The 17,857-nt window shown below is 43.4% G+C and overlaps 1 protein-coding gene across 7 annotated transcripts in view; it reads right to left on the bottom strand.

Moving 5' to 3' along the window:
- Positions 1–17,857, bottom strand: part of ETV6 (ETS variant transcription factor 6) — a 257,591-nt gene that overhangs the window by 50,798 nt on the left and 188,936 nt on the right. For all 7 annotated transcript variants that reach the window (XM_017975825.4, XM_009003317.5, XM_002752140.6 and 4 more), the window contains one exon: positions 6,432–6,596. In XM_017975825.4, coding sequence (XP_017831314.1) covers positions 6,432–6,495 — 64 coding nt within the window. In that variant the 5' untranslated portion in view covers positions 6,496–6,596. The remainder of the gene's footprint in view (positions 1–6,431; positions 6,597–17,857) is intronic.

Raw genomic sequence — 17,857 nt, forward strand, 5'->3', positions numbered from 1 at the left:
CAGAGGCTTCAGTTTCCTTCTGGCCATTTTTTTTTAATTTTTTTTTTCAGTAAGAGTATGCCTGGTGTGGGAGGGGTACTTTTTAGATGTGTCAAAACGTTCTCTCTATTGGGCCCTTTCTGCCTTTGATGGTTTCAGGATGAAGCCTTAGTGTTCCATCCCTTAAGTTACATAATAAATTCAACAGTGAAAACACCAGTGCATAACATGCCCATTCCTGTAATGGGACTGCTGGGTTTTCTAACTCTGCTCCGTCCTAGTTTCTAAGCATTCCATTCAATGCATTTTTTCAGGCCGACTGAATTAACCTTTTAATTTAATATGGAGTGCCTTCTGTAATCACAACAATAAATTAGTCTTTTACTTAGGAACAAATGTTTGAAATTTAGTTGATTATTTGTGTCTTATACACAAAGACTGAGGAAAAAAAAGCAGGTTATAGGAAAAATTGAATATTATATTGAAGAATAAAACTCTTAGAAATAGTAAGACACTTATCTTTAGTTGGATACAGAATATAAGGTAAGATAAATAAGGTAACAAGCTCTTGAGAAAACAGAGCTTTGTGAAATAACTGTGTGTTTTAAGGAAGTAGTGTGAGGTCAGCTTCCCCTATGTCACCATCACATCAACTCGCCTGATCAATGTCTAGCGTCATCTGCAAGGCTACCTAGGTCTCTCCAACTTCTAACTTCTCAAGTATAGTACATTTAAAGTAGAATGCTAACATTGCTAAAACTTGCATTTTTCAAGTGTAGGACAGCAAGGAGGGTGACCACCTCCATTTCACAAACAAGACAAGTGAAGAGCTAAGAAATAAAACGACTTTCCCATAAGGGACCCGTCTAAGCATTTTTCCGGTGTGTGATACACATTTTTTGCTTGCTCGAAGACGCAGTAAACAAAGAGCCAACTCTGGTGTCTTCAGACAAGGGTCATGCCTGCTACAACTCCCACTTTCAGGGCTGCAAGCTCCCTTCTGTGACCTATCGCCATGGATTCTCTGACCTAAAACAGCCACTTGGCACAGCCTTTCAATCTAGCAAACCTACCATTGCTTAACAGAAATTAATAGGCCAACTGATTCAAGAAATACTATGTAAAGACCAGTATTTTTGGTTTAACTTTGAAAGAGAATTTTACTGTATTTGAAAAATATAAGCAAAGCACATTTCCAAAGACAAAGGTTCTGGTGGGTTGGAAAGGGAGAAACAATTAGCAAAATCACACTCTAGTATATATGAAAAGACTGCAGATTTTAGTCTACTAAAATCCTCCATATATTTAGCAAATCCCCAATACATTTTTGCTGAATTGAAGGAACTCTGAACATATGTTTCTTTCCCTTTTTTAGCATTGATAGCAAGTGAGTGTAACATGAATTAAATTGGTAATAACTCATGGGTCTCCTTGTTCATATAAAATAATGGGTACCTAAATCCACTCCACCTGAATGTCACACAATGGCTAACCCTAAGTCAGGGTTAATATAAATGCCAACCTGTCTGTTCCTTCCTGTCGATGTGTTTTCTCAGAGTCTCAAAGTAGTCAGGTAATCAAATACCTCACTGAATTTAAACCACTTCAGAACCAGTTAGTGTGATAACCACCTGGTACCCCGAGGTCTATGTAAAATTATTCTGTCCAGGTGAAGTTTTATAAAATTGGGATCCCTCCCATTCATTCTTCAGCTTTACAAATGTTATAAATTTGTCATCTGTTATATCCTCCAACTGGGAGACTATTCCAAAGAAAATATCCCATTTGTCTTCAACCTTGAAATCTTCTGGTTACAGACCATATAGTTATTTAAAGCACATTGCAAATGTTCCCCACTTTATTCTAGGGGCTGAAAATGGAGGATTCTTGTCCTGTAGATGCAGTAAGTGTAATTTGTTAAGCTGGTCAAAGAATATGGCATTCAGGGAGTCTACTGTATTTGTACTAGGTATGATTGTATTTCAGGTAACTATAACTCATTGAGTCCAGTGCTCTCCTCTCTACACTGGAGAGGAGTTGTGCTAAGGAATGTTGTTTCCACATACAGAGAGCAAAATTTTAGGTGAGGCCAGGCAGGAAACAGAGGCTAGGTGGAAGATTTCAACGTCAGTTCATGGTGATGAGGCAGCCAGATAGTTCGTGTTATTCCAGCAGCACCATGACTAGTGAGGACTACTGCTGATTTTCCTTATGCAGCAAACAAGATTGATGGAAAGGCCATGGGAAAAAATGGGGTGAAGTATAAACTTTACAAGGTAGATAGATTGAAGGAGATCAGAGGATTTATTCACTGCCTGTAGGGTGGGAGGCTACACGGTTTGCTAGAAACTTAACACTGTTTCAGTGTTGAAGTTGGGCTGAACTGTTAAGAACTAACTGAAGAGAGCTTAGGATCCATATGGTGAGAACCACATTTTATGGATGAGGAAAATAAGGCCAAGTGAAGTGATGTGATTTGTGAAGGGCCAGGTAGAACCCCGGCCTGAGGATTTCCACTACACCAAACTGCTAAAGCAGAACGCCCACGTCAGAAGAAACGGTGGCAAATGTCACATCTGGGAAATACAAAGGATTTTCCATCTAGTCTTGCCCCTGACTAAGGAGAATGCCCTCAGCCTTCCTCCTCTTGCTGAGCGGCCCCTTCATGAGATGGGTCTTCTCAACTCCCTCTTAGTTCTGTCTTTTAAACCCACTGACAATACTTTTGTGTTCTGTAATAAGTTTTCCTGTAGGCTCTGCTGGGAGGCATCACCTTGAAATTCTGTACACGGCTTTCTAGTGGATGCCTTAATTAAATTACCTTCAGTATAAATTTATCTTTATCTCCAGCTCATAAAATTCTACATAATGGAGATGATGTATGATGCCATATCTATTATTCCAGCTCTGGCCTGCCTCATTTTAGATTTCCAGCTGCAGAACAGGACACGTCTTCTTGAATGTCCTGGCACTGCTCGCTCAAAAATGAACTCTTACCACTGCTTCCAAGTCAGCTCCCCATTTTAGCTAGCCCTTTGTGCCTGAGTATTATTTTGATGTCTCTGACCTGGTTCTGGGCCTCATAGCCTCCCATTAGGATCATAGCGACACCACTCTAGCTTTCCGGCTTTGAGTAAGCTATAGATGGAGTGAATCTGCCCTACGCACTGACGGCAAATGTCTGCTGCAAAAAGAGCTCAGTCAGGTTTTCCTGATCAAAACTTTCCAGTGGTTTCCAATTACCTGCAAGATAAAATCCAAACTTCTTAACCTGGGTACTCTCAACTTGGGTCATCGTTCAACCTGCATTTAGTGAGTGCCACCTGGATGCCATGCCCTGGTGTTAGGTACTGGAGACTTGGCAGCTTACCAGAACACAATCACTGCCCACATTGAACATTCTACTCTAAGGGAGAGATCCAGAGTAGCAAACAGTCATGTATAACAGTGTGTGTGTGTGTGTGTGTGTGTGTGTGTCAAGATGAGAGAAAGGAAGATGGAATAGAATTAGGGAAGTAGGTATGGGAGTCACAGTGAGGAGGCAATCAGAAAAGCGTGGAAAGGCATGGTGAGCAATGTTCGACCATGTTTCAAAGGGAGGGTCTAGCACATGCAGCCCTGTCTGTGAATTCCTCTTCCATGTACCCTGGCCTACATCTCCTTAACACGCTTCTTCAGCTCCTTCTCGTTTACCTTTCAAAGTTTTTAAAGTCAGGCTCCATTACCATGTCTATGAGGTCTGTTTGACAATCCAGCTAGAAACGGCCCCTCTCGTCTCTCAACTCCCTTAGCCTGTACCTGTGTACCACTGGCATGGTGTTACGTGGTGAATCCTCATGGAATGAATTTCCGCTGCCATCCCTTGTGATTTATAGCACCTCACATCCGTTCTAGCGCATTAGGCTCATCAGGCCTTTTTGTCTGTTCTGCCTCTTCTACTCATCAGGTGGGCTTTCTCACCAGCACCCAAACATACTTGGTAATGCTGTTCCAGGTGATGCTCTGCCTGCCCAGTCTCACCCCTTCTTCATAGTCCAGACCAACTCCATTCCTTCTCTCCCGAGGCCCATCCTGCTCTGCTCTCTCCCTCCTCCATCCTTCTTTGGCCTTTAGGTCAATGCAATCCTGCCTCCAACTAGATAGCAGCTTCCTCAAGAGCAGCACCATCTTCCACACGGCCTACTCAACAAAGACTTGACAAAGTGGCATGGAACTGTGGACAGACATTCACATATCTTTGTTCATAGCTTTGAGCAGGGAGAACCCAGTTTCATAAATAATGCTGAGAGGTCCCTGTGGAGGAAAATAAACTAGCTTTGAAAAAGAGCACTGAGATAGGTTGAAGAGGAAATTTGAATTGGACCTTGGGGAGAAGAGCTTGCCCAAGGTCCAATTCAAATCAAGTCAAAACCCACCACTGTGTTTTCCTGTCTTTGCTTTACATGAATGGTTTCATTGGAACACTAAAGAGATGGAGATTTTTCCTCCCGATATATAAGGTTGCCTCTTTGTGTATAATATGTCTGAGTTTCCACTGGAATAGAAAAGGAAAGTATTTTGTAATAAATTCAAAGGAACTATTTAGGATAGTTTGATTTACTTACAGGGTTGTTTTATAGCTTTCTCTTTGTTTTTTTGTTTTTTTTTTTTTTTTTTAGACAGAGTCTCACTCTGTCGCTCAGGCTGGAGTGCAGTGGCACCATCTTGGCTCACTGCAATCTCCGACGCCCAGTTCAAGCAATTCTCCTGCCTCCACCACCTGAGTAGCTGGGATTACAGGCACGTGCCACCACGCCCGGCTAACTTTTTTGTATTTTTAGTAGAGATGGGGTTTCACCATGTTGGCCAGGTTGGTCTTGAACTCCTGACCTCAGATAATCTGTCGGCCTCGGCCTCCCAAAGTGCTGGGATTATAGGCATGAGCCACTGCGCCCGGCTCTATAGTCTTCCTATTATGAGATTACATAAAGGTGATCTGAGACAAAAGGTTTCAGGTATGTTTGTGCCCCTTCTAAATTACTTGTTTTTGGAGAGAGAAACTTTCAAGTTTCAGTAACATCGCTACTTTGGGGGAAACTTCCTCTTTTGCATTTCTTCATATAAACGGTCTGTGGCAACTGGGAAGAACAGGGAAGATACGGGTGCTGGGGCTTTATCTCATCTCCTGTAATGAGGGACGTTTCCTCATGACCGTTGGTTTATTAACTTCTGGCAGGCCTCCAGGAGTAAATAAAGGTTGAACGGAGTTAGGGACTATGCCAAGACCTTCAGCAGGATCCTCGCCCTTTGTCAAGTTACATCAGAGTCAAAGTCTGCAATGGGATTCGGTAAAAGGCAGGCCTTGGCTCCTTCAGTAACTAACCCCCCAAGAGGCATAAACCTGAGACCATAGTTCCCATTGACATATGTAGTTCCCAGACAGGTACCTTCTAAATATCCACAGGGTTTGGGAAATGAAACGGAGACGAATCTTTGAAGCCTTATCCACATGAGCAACATACTCTGCAGGTGGAGACGCTCGTTACTGACCTGAAATCTTCTAACATGGTCTTAGGAGCCCTTAATTCTGAGTCAGATGAGCCCGAGGAAACCTCCACTTGTATTTTTTAGGATTTCTACAGGTTATAAGATGCATTACCTCAAACGAGTCCTACTTTTAAGGGAAATCACTTGAAGCCTTTCTAAACTGGATCTCGCCATGTCCCAGTCTTTATCTGCAGCTCCCTCATTTCTACTTTCCCTTCTAGCCCTTCTACCTCCTTCTCCTTCCTCTCTCTGTTTTCGGTTGAGCAGTTCACAGCCTGCACTCACTCTTAGGTATCTCTTTTAGAGAGTCAAAGGGTCAGAATGGCATTTTTTTTTTCTGAGACAGGTTCTCGCTCTGTCACCCAGGCTGGAGCGCAGTGGTGCAATCTCAGCTCACTACAACCTCCGCCTCCTCAGCTCAAGCAATCCTCCCACCTCAGCCTCCCGAGTAGCTGGGACTACAGGCATGTGCCACCACGCCCAGCTAATTTTTAAAACTTTTGTAGGGATGAGGTTTCGCCACATTGACCAGGCTAGTCTCAAACTCCTGGACTCAAGCAATTCATCCTCCTCAGCATCCCAAAGTGCTGGGATTACAGGTATGAGCCACCATGGATGGCCAAGCCTCTCGTTCTCCTTAGTGGTACAGTCAGAGCCTTAAGTCCCAGTGTCCGTAGGACTAAACTGGGTTCCCCTCCTAACGCTTAAAAGCTTCCCCTCTCTTCCTCTTCTTCCCTCAAACTGGCTCATCCCAGCATGATCTTCCTTCAACTTCCTTCCGTCCTTCCTTCCTTGCTTCATCATGACCCCTTCCTTGTAATGACCCACTGCGAGGATTTCTTGCACCTGGCGAGGGGTGGGTAAAGACCCGTCACTGACTAACAGACTTTCCAAGTTGAACCTATGTCAAGAGTCCAGACTCTCACCTGAATGAGGAGATCGATAGCGAAAGTCCTCTTTGGTCAGCAGCAGGAGAGCTTTGCCATTCATTTCAAATGTGTTGCTGTCAATTGGCCGTAAAGAAAACTCATTTTCAGCCCACTTGAGCCACTGGGCTACGTCATCCCTGCTCCAGTAAATTGGCTGCAAGCCTGTTGGAGAGAGCACAAGGCGGAAAGAAAAAAAGGTCTTGTCAGTTAGACAGCCTTTAAAGGGAGAAGATCTCTGAATGGTTAACAAAATGAATTTCCACATCTCAAGAGCCCTCATGTTCAACTCTGAGTCCCCGCTCCAGTCCTAGTTTGAGCCGCCCCACTGGGGGCTTCTCCAAGCCCAGAAGCAGCCCGGAAGAGGGGTCCAGGGAGCAGTTTGTGCACCAAACTCTACTCTGGGGTGTGCTCTCAAAGGAACTTTTTATTTAGAGGCAAAATGAGAAAAAGATTCTTTTTTATGTGTTTAAGGGATGGTAGGTCTTAGAGACCTGGCCTTCCTTGCCCAGTTCCAGGGGCTGTTCCAGGGTATACCCAAGGCACCCTTGGGGGCTCAGAACTATGACAGATGTCAGTGTGGTTGGAGGGTCCTCAGATTCAGAGCCGATCTGATTGCAGCCCAGCATCCTTCTGAAGAAGAATGTTCCAGAGCCGGGCTTGACCTTCCAGAGTTGCCAATAATGAAACGTTCCCTGAGACTTCTTCCAGGAAGAGCAATTCATTCAGCCTCTGGGAAACCATCAGGCTGGCTCTGAGAATAAGAGGGCAAGGTGAGGATAAAAGGTCTTCTGCCTTTTCATTCTACTCACGGACACCAGAATTTCCTGACGGGGTGGTACCTGAACTCTGTGTAGGACCCAAGTGGGCAGAAGGGAGGTATGGAGCAGAGGCTGAGAGGGTGGCTCAAGTTGGCTCTGTGGGAGCCGGACTGTGAGTCTATATTTTTATTTTATTTTGCTGCTGTGGGAAGTCTTTGATCAGTTACAACAGTGGTTCTCAAAATGTGATCTGGGCACTCATCGGGGTTCCCAAGACCTTTGTAGTAGGGTGCCTATAAAGTAAAAGGTCTTTTCACAGCAATATTAGGAGATTATTTGCCTTTTTTGTGCTCAATCTTTCTATATGTAGAATGTTCTAGAAGGCATATGACATGTGATCTTGCAACAGAATGAATGCAGAAACAGAGATGAGAGTCCAGCCATCTTCCATTAAGCCAGACTTCAAAGACACTTTCCAAAATGTGTCACAGTGCTACTCTTCTCACGAATTACTTTTGGTTTGGGGAAAGATATTTAAAATATATATATTTATATTAACAGAGCTGGCTTACTATTTTTCCATAAATTCATAAATATTTTTAAATACCCATTTTTAATTTATAAAATAATATGATAACTACAGACAGCTATAAACCACATAAGTAAAAGCTCTTTGGGGGCGCCAATAATTTTTAAGAATCAAAAAAAATCATGAGACCAAATAAGAGAATTGTTGGATCAGAAGAAGCTATCCATTCTCTGTAATCACATGGTGTGAATCAATAGTTCAAACAGTTCCAATACAGCAATGGAATCAGTGTTGCTAAGAGGAGCTTCCATCTCATAAGTTACTTAAACTTGCTAAGAAGACTTCACAAGTGTGTTATAAAAGTGTCTCTCGGTTTGATCCTGGAAAAGTCACCTTTCATTCTGAACTAGGCATGCCGAAGAACAATGTGGTTTGCTAAATGTGGCTGCTCTTCCTCCCTGTTGAGGTGGGGAACAAACGGCTCAAATGCGCTGGAGACTGTCCAGGGCCTCTGGGCATGACTGCCTTCCAAGTGGCTCCGAGAAGTTTAGTTTTGAGGAATGGTAGTCGGCTTCTTCTAACCCTCTGGAAGTTCCCTCAAAACCAAAACGCCTTTTCTGTAGTGTACCAAAAAATAACTACTGGGCCCCGGAATCATTAGAGATGAGCATTTAAGAGTTTTTCTTCTTGGTGTTTAAGTTTTAGGATAATTTTTTTTTTCACATGGAAACAAATTAGAATTTCAAATAATTTATGGTGTGTTACTGCTTTACGATCTTCAGAAGAAAATACGGCCACGGAAGGTTTTGTTTTTGACTCCTGACTGGCCAGAAGGCAAGGCCTGTTAAAAACAGTCCATGGATATGGGAAGTACCAGCTCTTTCCAATGACCTTGAAAACATGTATCTGGACTCACAGGGAGGTGGGGGTGGCAGTGAGAGTTACTCAGCAAGATCTCAATTTTCAAACTGGTAAAAACCTTAAATCTTACTCATTACTGTCAACGGTGTCACCTTTGAACAAGAATGACACGGCGATTTTTTATTATGGACCTTCCTCTCCTTCACATGGGGAGTTCCCATTAGGGGCCACGTGTTGAGGGTCTGGCCCCTCAGGCCTAGGAGGGGGCCTGGAGGTGAGAGGTCCAGACAGCAGAAGATGCTCAGGCAGAAACAGAAAAAAGCACTGGGTGGCTTATTGGAAAAATGGGCCCCAAAGCAAATACAGAACTGAATCCCGCTTGGGAGGGGAAATGAGAGTAAAATGCTGAAGTTTCTGCAGAGGACACGCTGCAACGTCGGGAGGCGGGTGAGAAGGGGGTGGGGGATGTAAGTAGTAATTTGAGGTTCTTTATATTCTATGGAAGAAAATACTCATGAGTAATCTTTTCCCTAAATACAAGAAGAGTCACACTCCAAACAGCTCTGCCGGTTAAGCACAACAGTTTCTCTTTTCACTTCCCATTAATCTCTCCCACAGCCCAGCCCCTGAAGCAACCAGGGCCACCGCGTGGAAACCCCCTCACCAGGAACCGACTCGAACGCCCTGGGCTTGTGTACAACAGGGACCCCCAGCAAGTTACAGGGGAGGCTGCAGCAATCCCAGCAGTCACACACAAGGGACCCTGACAGAGCAAGCTACCTGCTCGAGGCCACTCAATAAATTTATCAGCGTCGCTGCTCTTCCTTTAGCATAAAGAGAGAAGGAGGTGGAATGTTCACTGAGCTGGAAAGAGGCTTGATAAACTTTGGTGTTCAAAGTCAAGTCCCACTGCTATTTCCTTTTTAATTCAATAGAAAAAAAGGTTGTGGTGTAGAATTGAGGGGGGTAAAAGCCCCTTTCCCTTAAACCTAAAGCCCTTAAGACCTTGTGTGTTACAGTGTCTAAATGGAATAGATGCAACTGGAGGCAATGCTGATCAAGCCGACTTAATTTACTTAATAGTCATTTACTAAGCACTATTATGCACCTAGTACTGCTCTAAGCACTTTACATTAACAGATAACTCATTCAACTGTACTCTCACAGAACCCTATGAGATAGGGATTCAGGTTAGGAAACTGAGGCCCAGTGCATTTAAGGGATTTGCCCAAGGTGACACGATCCTAGTAATGAGAGAAGCTGAGATCTGAACCCAGGCAATCTGGTTCCAGAATCGGGCTCTTATCCATCACACTGTACTTCCGCATGCACGTCCCATCCAGATCCAAAACTGATACTGGTTTTGAACATCAATTAGGGATTCAAGAAAGACTGAGTGAACTGACTCCTACCCATCCAAGACAGGTCCTTGGAGACTTTCTCAAATTATCAACAGACTAAAAACACAGCCCAAAACTCGGCAGATCCCTGGAGAAGTCGATTCATAAACGGGAAGAGGAGGGAGGTGTAGGTGGGACCTGCTTTTAATGCATCCAGGAATGAAGCACTCCCTTCACAGGCTGCGTGCTCCCAGGCACTCAGGGCTGCTTGGTCTGAGAGTCTTCAACGGCTCACAGCTGCAAATGGAACTGAAGCTGCACGGGCAGGATGAGGTTCGCACATACCTAACTTGCTTTATTTACGGCCAGCTCTTGCAGCTTTAACTCAACGAAGTTAAAGACTATAGATGTTAATGCTGATTAGGAAAAGGAACAAAAGGAGAGAGGGAGAGAGATCACTGCTCTGCACCTATATTATACTATTCGCTGTGCACATATCACGCCTCTCGGGGGCCATTTCCTAAGATCAGCGTTTTTAATGTCAATTAGTTTCAGAGAATATTTGAAAAGAATTTTGTATGGAGAAAATGAACTGCTGTGATTAAGAAAGTTGCTAAAAATTCCATTGTACTGTTCCCCCGTCCTGAGTAGGTCAAGTATATGGTGTCATATCCTTCAGTGACACACCCAGGCTCTTAAACTTTCTTCTAATATTTCTTCAATTCCTTGCTTTAAGGGGCAGCCATATTCATCAGTACATTTTGGCCCCAGTTTCAGACTTTCTGAGTTATTCTTAAACTAATGATGAAAAATGTGTTGGGAGACAGAAGCCTGGGTTTTATTCCCAAATCTGCCATGAATTAACATTTGATTCTGGGCAGGCCACTCAACCTCTCTTTGTCTCAGTGACTTCATCTGTAAAATAAGGGGCTTAGATTATGTGATCTCTATTCCCTTCAGGGTTTAATGTGGTCAATATGCTCCTATTTAATCTGAATCCTAAAAAGCAAAGAATACAAATAGCCAAGATCTTTTTCTACAGAATTACTCCATGCCCACGGCCGTGACCCTGAGATTCTGTAACTTCCTGAAGGATCCTCTGAATCATGGAAGACAGATTAATGCTTAAGAGTGTTTCATTATATTCTAATTCTTAGAAAAGTTATAACCCAGCTATGGCAATAATCAGTATAACTGCTTGCATCTGGGTAGTACTTCAGAGTTGATAAGGTGCTTTCACACATATTACCTCATGTAATTCTCACAAAAGCCCAGCAAAGTCAGCTGCATTCTCATTTCAGTTTAATAGATAGACACACAGGGCTTAGAGTCATTAGGTGATTGTGTTGGTTTGAGCAACACTCGGTTCAAGCTTTTTTGCTATAGGAGCCATTCAGCAAAACCATTCTTTATCCAAATGTTCTGTGTAAACAAGAATTTGCTCTAGATTCTAAGGGCTGGAAGACAGAATCATAAAATGTGAAAAATGAAAGTTGAAGCCTGGAAGTTCAGAGACTGACTCAGGGTCAACCTGCCCCTGATTCCCTGACTTTCCCTAACATCCCATGTTGTCTCATAAATTGATTCAATGATACACATCATTTTGTAACACTCAACAGTCAGGACAGTTACAATGTCCTTGCCTAGTCATTTTGCTTCCAGATGAAACATCCTTAATTGGTCCAAAGATAACTCCTCCACTGCAGTCTGTAGACCCTCACCAACCTGCCTGTCTCCTCCAGAGATCTGACAGGGTTTCCATTCCAAAACGCAGCAGTAGGAACATGACTAGCATTTTTCTTTCTCTGGACATATACTTCTATTGGTAATAACAGCCAGCATCTATTACACATTTACCCTGAATCTAATCACTGTGATAATCATTATTCCTGTTTTATAGATGAGAAAACTGTAGCACATAGAGATGGAAGTGGGGGTGCCGGACTGAGATCCAGGCAGTCTAGCTCCACAGTCTCAACTCTTAACACCCCATCATGGTGCTTTTTGTGTAGCCTAATAACAGCAAGGCACGCACTTGTAAGCAAGTGCTTGCTATATGCCAGGAGTCATTCTGAATGCTTTGCATCTGTAACTCATTTAATCCCTGCAACAATCCTGTAAGAAAGGACAATCCCCATTTACTGGGGAGAAAACTAGAACACAGGCAAGTTAAATGACTTGGCCAAGTCACCCAGCCAGGAAATAAAAGAGCTGACATTTGAACCCAGGTGGTCTGGCTCCCAGTCCACATTAAAAACTACCTAAGTGTCTAAGCTTATTTGGTGTTTTGGCAGGACATCAAATTAAATTTATGACTGAATGGAAAAATAAAAAAGTTTCACGGTAGTTAAGCATGCAGGCACTGAACACGAGCATGGAACCTCTATTTCCCAGCTGTGTGACCTTGTACAAGTTACTTAACCTCTCTGTGTCTTGCTGCCTACAACTGAAAAGTGAGGACAACTTTAACCTGTGAATTAAGTATCGCTGAATCATAGATAATGTGCTTATAAAACTTTCAGATGACGTAAAACTAGTGTAGAGTAAAATTACACAAATGATGATGATATGAATCACACAGGCCGGTATCTGGCATAGAGCAATCACTTAACAAACAGCCATTGCTTCTGTACTGTTATTGTGATAATCGCTTTTATAATCTCACTATCTGCACATATATAGCTAGCACTTGGAACCCAACTGTAAGAATGTATATTAATTGATATTAAATTTTACCTTACTTTTAACCGTCATCCCAGCCTGCTTCAGTCTCTCCAGATTTCCATCTATTTCTAGCATCTATACTCTGTAATTTCACATCATCTGTAGCTTTGCTAAGCATCTGTCACCTCCACAGGTTACTGACAAAGTGCAGATCATACAGGGCTGAGATGGGAGTACCCTGGTGACATACCAGTCACCTCCTTTTGGATGGATACTGATCAAGTTATTGACTCCTTTTGGGAAGAGTTGTTCAATTATCAATCCATCCGAGTACACCGGTTTTTGGATATTTTCCAAGCTCATCCATGAAAGCACCATCAGAAATTCAATGAAATGCCTTCCTAATATCCTGAAATACAGCAACTACAACACTTAGAGAAACCTTATTAAAGAGGATGGGGAGAGAGGATGAGGAGCAGATGGCTGGCTCCAAAGTGGTAACGTCTTCCACTCATAACATACATGTCTGAAAATCTGTCCTGAATTTCATCTGGAAGTTCTATCAGGTTAGCTGTTTCATTCGGTACAAACATTTTCCTCAGCTTCTCTTCCTAAAATCAGGTTAACAACAGTTCACGTTCTTTTAGTATGGTTTCCATTTCCCACAACCCTGAAGGATCACTGCCAGTGACTTATCTTTCACCCCTCTGAGTTCTCGACCCTGGGATGTCATTTGTCCTGGCCAAGAGCCTTGCATTTATTTAAAACAACTTAGTTTGCTTTTACAATCAAATTCACCCATCTCGGGCTTCAATTCCCTTTTGTCAATGTTTGCACTACCTGTTTCAGTGTCACAATCATTCTCCTTCATGGAAGAGAGGGAAGAGAGAAAGGGGTTGAACGGTTTTGGTTTCTTTGCCATTTGCTGAAGTTACCCCATCCAACCCCATCAGCAAGCTGACATCATGGTTATTCTTATGCTGCTGCCCACACTTATTGTTTTCTTAAGCATATTCCGTGGTTTTCAGCTCACTTAAGTTTTAAAATTCTGGAGCTAAGAAACTCTCCTTTATATGTTTCTTTTCATTAAGTTGCTTTTTCATCCATTATATATGTCTTTTTAAAAATCGGAGCTCATTAGACTGGTACTCACAAAACAGTGAGAAGATAAATTGGCATCGCCTCTCTGGCAAACAACTTAGTGATATTTTAAGAGCCCTGTAAATGTTAACTCCTCAGAATCTACCTTAAAGAAATAACTTAGTATGCGGAAGGATCTTCCATGCACAAAGATGTCTATTGCAGTGTTATCTTTAATAATGAAAAACTAGAAACAGCAATAAGGAAATAGTTAAGTAATAGTTACCGACAACATGTGTAACAGAAAATTAATGCAGACAGTATCATGATGTGATGAAGAGTATGTGTTTTGAAAAATAGTATGCACATATATAATAATCTCAATGCAAAGAAAATTAAATATAAAAATATTCAAAGCAATTGATGCTCAGTAGAATTGTAGGTGATATCCCTGTTTCCTTTTCGTTTCTTCTCCTTCAATTCTATTAAGCATGTGTTACTTTTATATTTAAAAAACTATTTAAGGGTTGATTAAAAAAACTATTTAAGGCCCAGGTATGGTGGATCACACCTGTTATCCAGCACTTTGGGAGGCTGAGACAGGTAGATTAGTTGAGGTCAGGAGTTCGAGACATCTGGCCAACATGGTGAAAACCATCTCTACTAAAATACAAATATTTGCCAGGCATGGCGGCGGGCGCCTGTGCTCCCAGCTACTCGGGAGGCTGAGACAGGAAAACTGCTTGAACCCAAGAGGCAGAGGCTACAGCGAGCCGAGATCGTGCCTACTGCACTCCAACCTGGGTGACAGATGAGACTCCGTCTCAAAACAAACAAACTTTTTTTTTTTGAGATGGAGTCTCATCTGTCACCCAGGCTGGAGTACAATGGCGCGATATCGGCTCACTGCAACCTCCGCCTCCCGGGTTCAAGTGATTGTCCTGTCTCAGCCTCCCAAGTAGCTGCGATTACAGGTGCCCGCTGCCATGCTTGGCTAATTTTTGTATTTTTAGTGGAGATGGGGTTTCACCATGTTGGCCAGGCTGGTCTCGAACTCCTGACCTCAGGTGATCTGCCTGCCTCGGCCTCCCAAAGTGCTGGGATTACAGGCATGAGCCACCGTGCCTGGCTTAAACAAACTATTTAAAAATTGAATTCATCAGAGAATATCCACAATATCACCTTATCAGTTTCTTTAGTTGTCTCCTTTCCTTCTTATTCAAATAAGGGTCATGTGCAGTTGATAAGTAGGATTTCATTTTCTTTTTTTTTTTGAGAGGGAGTTTCGCTCTTGTTACCCAGGCTGGAGTGCAATGGCGCGATCTCAGCTCACTGCGACCTCTGCCTCCTGGGTTCAGGCAATTCTCCTGCCTCAGCCACAGGCACACACCACCATGCCCAGCTAATTTTTTGCATTTTTAGTAGAGACGGGGTTTCACCATGTTGACCAGGATGGTCTCGATCTCTTGACCTCGTGATCCACCCACCTCAGCCTCCCAAAGTGCTGGGATTACAGGCTTGAGCCACCGCGCCCGGCCAGGATTTCATTTTCAAGAGCAGCCCAAATGACTCTCAGTTGTGTCTCAGTATTCAGATCATGAGATCATAGGTACTTTTCCCTAAATTTAAAACACTTGCCTTCTTGAAGTCAAGAAAACACATCTGTTCATGTCCCTCATTTCTCTTCCCCAGTCCTAAGATCAGGTTTTTATTCTCACCCTTTCCTATCGTTTCTACTTTTCTAGACAATTCCTCATTTGTCAGATTTCAGTCCAAATTAGCAATGCTCCTCAGTGCATCTTCCACCTTCTAGGAGATAAGATTGAAAATTGTTAGGTACATGTGTTAAGAGTTAAAATGTCCACGCATGGAGGTGAACACGGTACCCTGCAGTGATTTGCACATGGTACCTGGCCCACAACAGTCCCCAGGTAACGCCAGACTGTACGGCCAGCGATTTCCATTTCGAGGCAGTCCACCTCTGGGCCAGCTGTGCAGTCTGTGATCGGCACCCGTCTCCTCATCGCTTACTCCAGCTTTGGCGTTGATGGTCAGGACACTCAGGTCTGTGCAATTCAAGACATTACCAGATGCTTCCACATCCATGTCATGCCATCATCTATTCTGCGAGGGAGCCAAAGCTGGTACAACTGTATTTTCAGAAGAAACTGAAGCTCAGAGAGATCGAGGGACTTTCCCAAGGTCACAATGACCCTGGGACTAAAACTCTGGCTCCAGGCTTTTTTTTTATTACCCAGTTACAGGAAATAATGGGTGTAAAAGCCCCTTGCACTCTAAAATGTACAGTAAAAGTGCGAGGGAATGAGGAATAATAAACCATAAAGTCAACTTCTCATGGCAGGCCTGGTCTAGCTGCAGATCCCAAACTCTGATCTCTACCCACAAAGCACCTTCTGATTGCTGCTTGTCAAGAGCAGGGTTTACTTAGAATTCTTCCCTGTGTACTCTGCCCTTCAAAAGAAAACTAAGTGTCCTCAGAGCCCTTCAAGCTGCTTCCCAGAGGCACTTTCCTGGAACAGCCTCCTTTCCCTTCCCCAACAGCCTGCTCTCTGCAAGTCTGCCAGCCTTGGATGCATTCTGACAAGCTCCACATCTCTCTCCTCTGGGTCTGCCTCTAACCTTAGATGTGCTATGTGACCAAAGCTGCTTTCTGCAAACAAATTCTGTCACTAGGGAATCGGAAGTTCCAAAACATTTCCTATGTCTGTCCTCAAGGTTAGCCTGTATCTCAGCACGAAGTTTCCAACTAGAGGTTGGAAGGTAATATTCATGTCTTTCAGCCGGAAGTCCAAGAGCGAGAACATTATATGTTCATGTTTAGATCCAAAGTCATAGGTAATTCCCTCAAATAATTTTTTTTCTTATAAACTTCGATTTGTGGATTTTTCTGACTTTTACTTAGTTTTAGCTACAAAGGGGTTTTCAGTGGAAAACCTGTGACAGTAAAGCTGACACAGAGCTTGCCACTCAGCCTCACAAACATGACTTAGAAGATTCCTTCTCATTTTTTGCTTCTGGGCAGCAAGCCCAATGTGGTGAAAAGCCCAATGTGGTGAGAGGCCTGTAGCACTTTAGATCAGACCTTGGGTTCTGGAGTGAAACTGTCCTGAGTTAAAATACTGGCCGCACCACTTACTAGCGCTGGGTAAGTTACGTGTCTGAACCTGTTTCCCCAGCGGTAAAATAGAGACCAGAATAGTACTTACCTCCTAGGGCAAATGTGAGCATGAAATGAGAGGATCCCTACAGAGACGTCGCACAGTACCTGGTACACAGCAAGTGCTCAATGCATTTTAGGGGGCTGGGTAGGACAAGGACTGGATAGCATATGATTTGTACTTTGTCCCATGCCTCCAGAAGACCAAAATACTTTCAGCAGCTCCCCAGAGCCTCAGAAGCTGGAGCAAGCACTCTTGGAAGGTGTGCGACGGCTCTGGCAGGAGCTATGAGGCCCAGTACAGCGCTTTGAGGAGGTGACTGGATTGTCAGCGTGCAGGCTGGGGTTGTAGAGAACAGCCTGGATCAGGGAGAGATTGCAGGAAAGAGGGCTGAAGGAGGAGCCCACTCAGGCCCTAGGCTAGGCTGAGGCAAGTAAGACATTCACCTCAGGTGCAGCATTTAAGGGGTGCCTCTAAAAAGTTTCAGTGATGAAGATAAATAAGTCAAGCAACACAGTATTTTAAAAATCAAAATTAACGCAAACGACATCTGGCAACCTAAACATCAGCATTTTAGTTAAAGGGGAGCAAACAGCGGTAAAGGAGTGCAGGAGAGATTAGAGCAGTACTTCCCGGCTCTAGGAGGAAGGCACGGGATCCTCTGAGAATTCAGCAAGAATTCATAAACTCCCCTTCAAAATGCACAGGGACGTGCACACAAATATTTGCCTGGGATTTCAAAATTTGTGGAGTACCTCAAGTCTATCCATGCTCCCTGGAAAATCTGTTTAGCCCCCCTTTTTTTTTTTTTTTTTTGAAATGGAGTTTTGCTTTTTGCTCTGTCACCCAGGCTGTAATGCAGTGGTGCGATCTCAGCTACTGCAACCTCTGCCTCCTGGTTTCAAGTGATTCTCCTGCCTCAGTCTCCCCAGTAGCTGGGACTACAGGCATGTGCCACCATGCCCAGCTAATTTTTTGTATTTTTAGTAGAGATGGGGCTTCTCTGTGTTAT

The sequence above is a fragment of the Callithrix jacchus genome, chromosome 9 (genome assembly GCF_049354715.1).
Source record: "Callithrix jacchus isolate 240 chromosome 9, calJac240_pri, whole genome shotgun sequence".
Taxonomy (NCBI): Eukaryota; Metazoa; Chordata; class Mammalia; order Primates; family Cebidae; genus Callithrix; species Callithrix jacchus.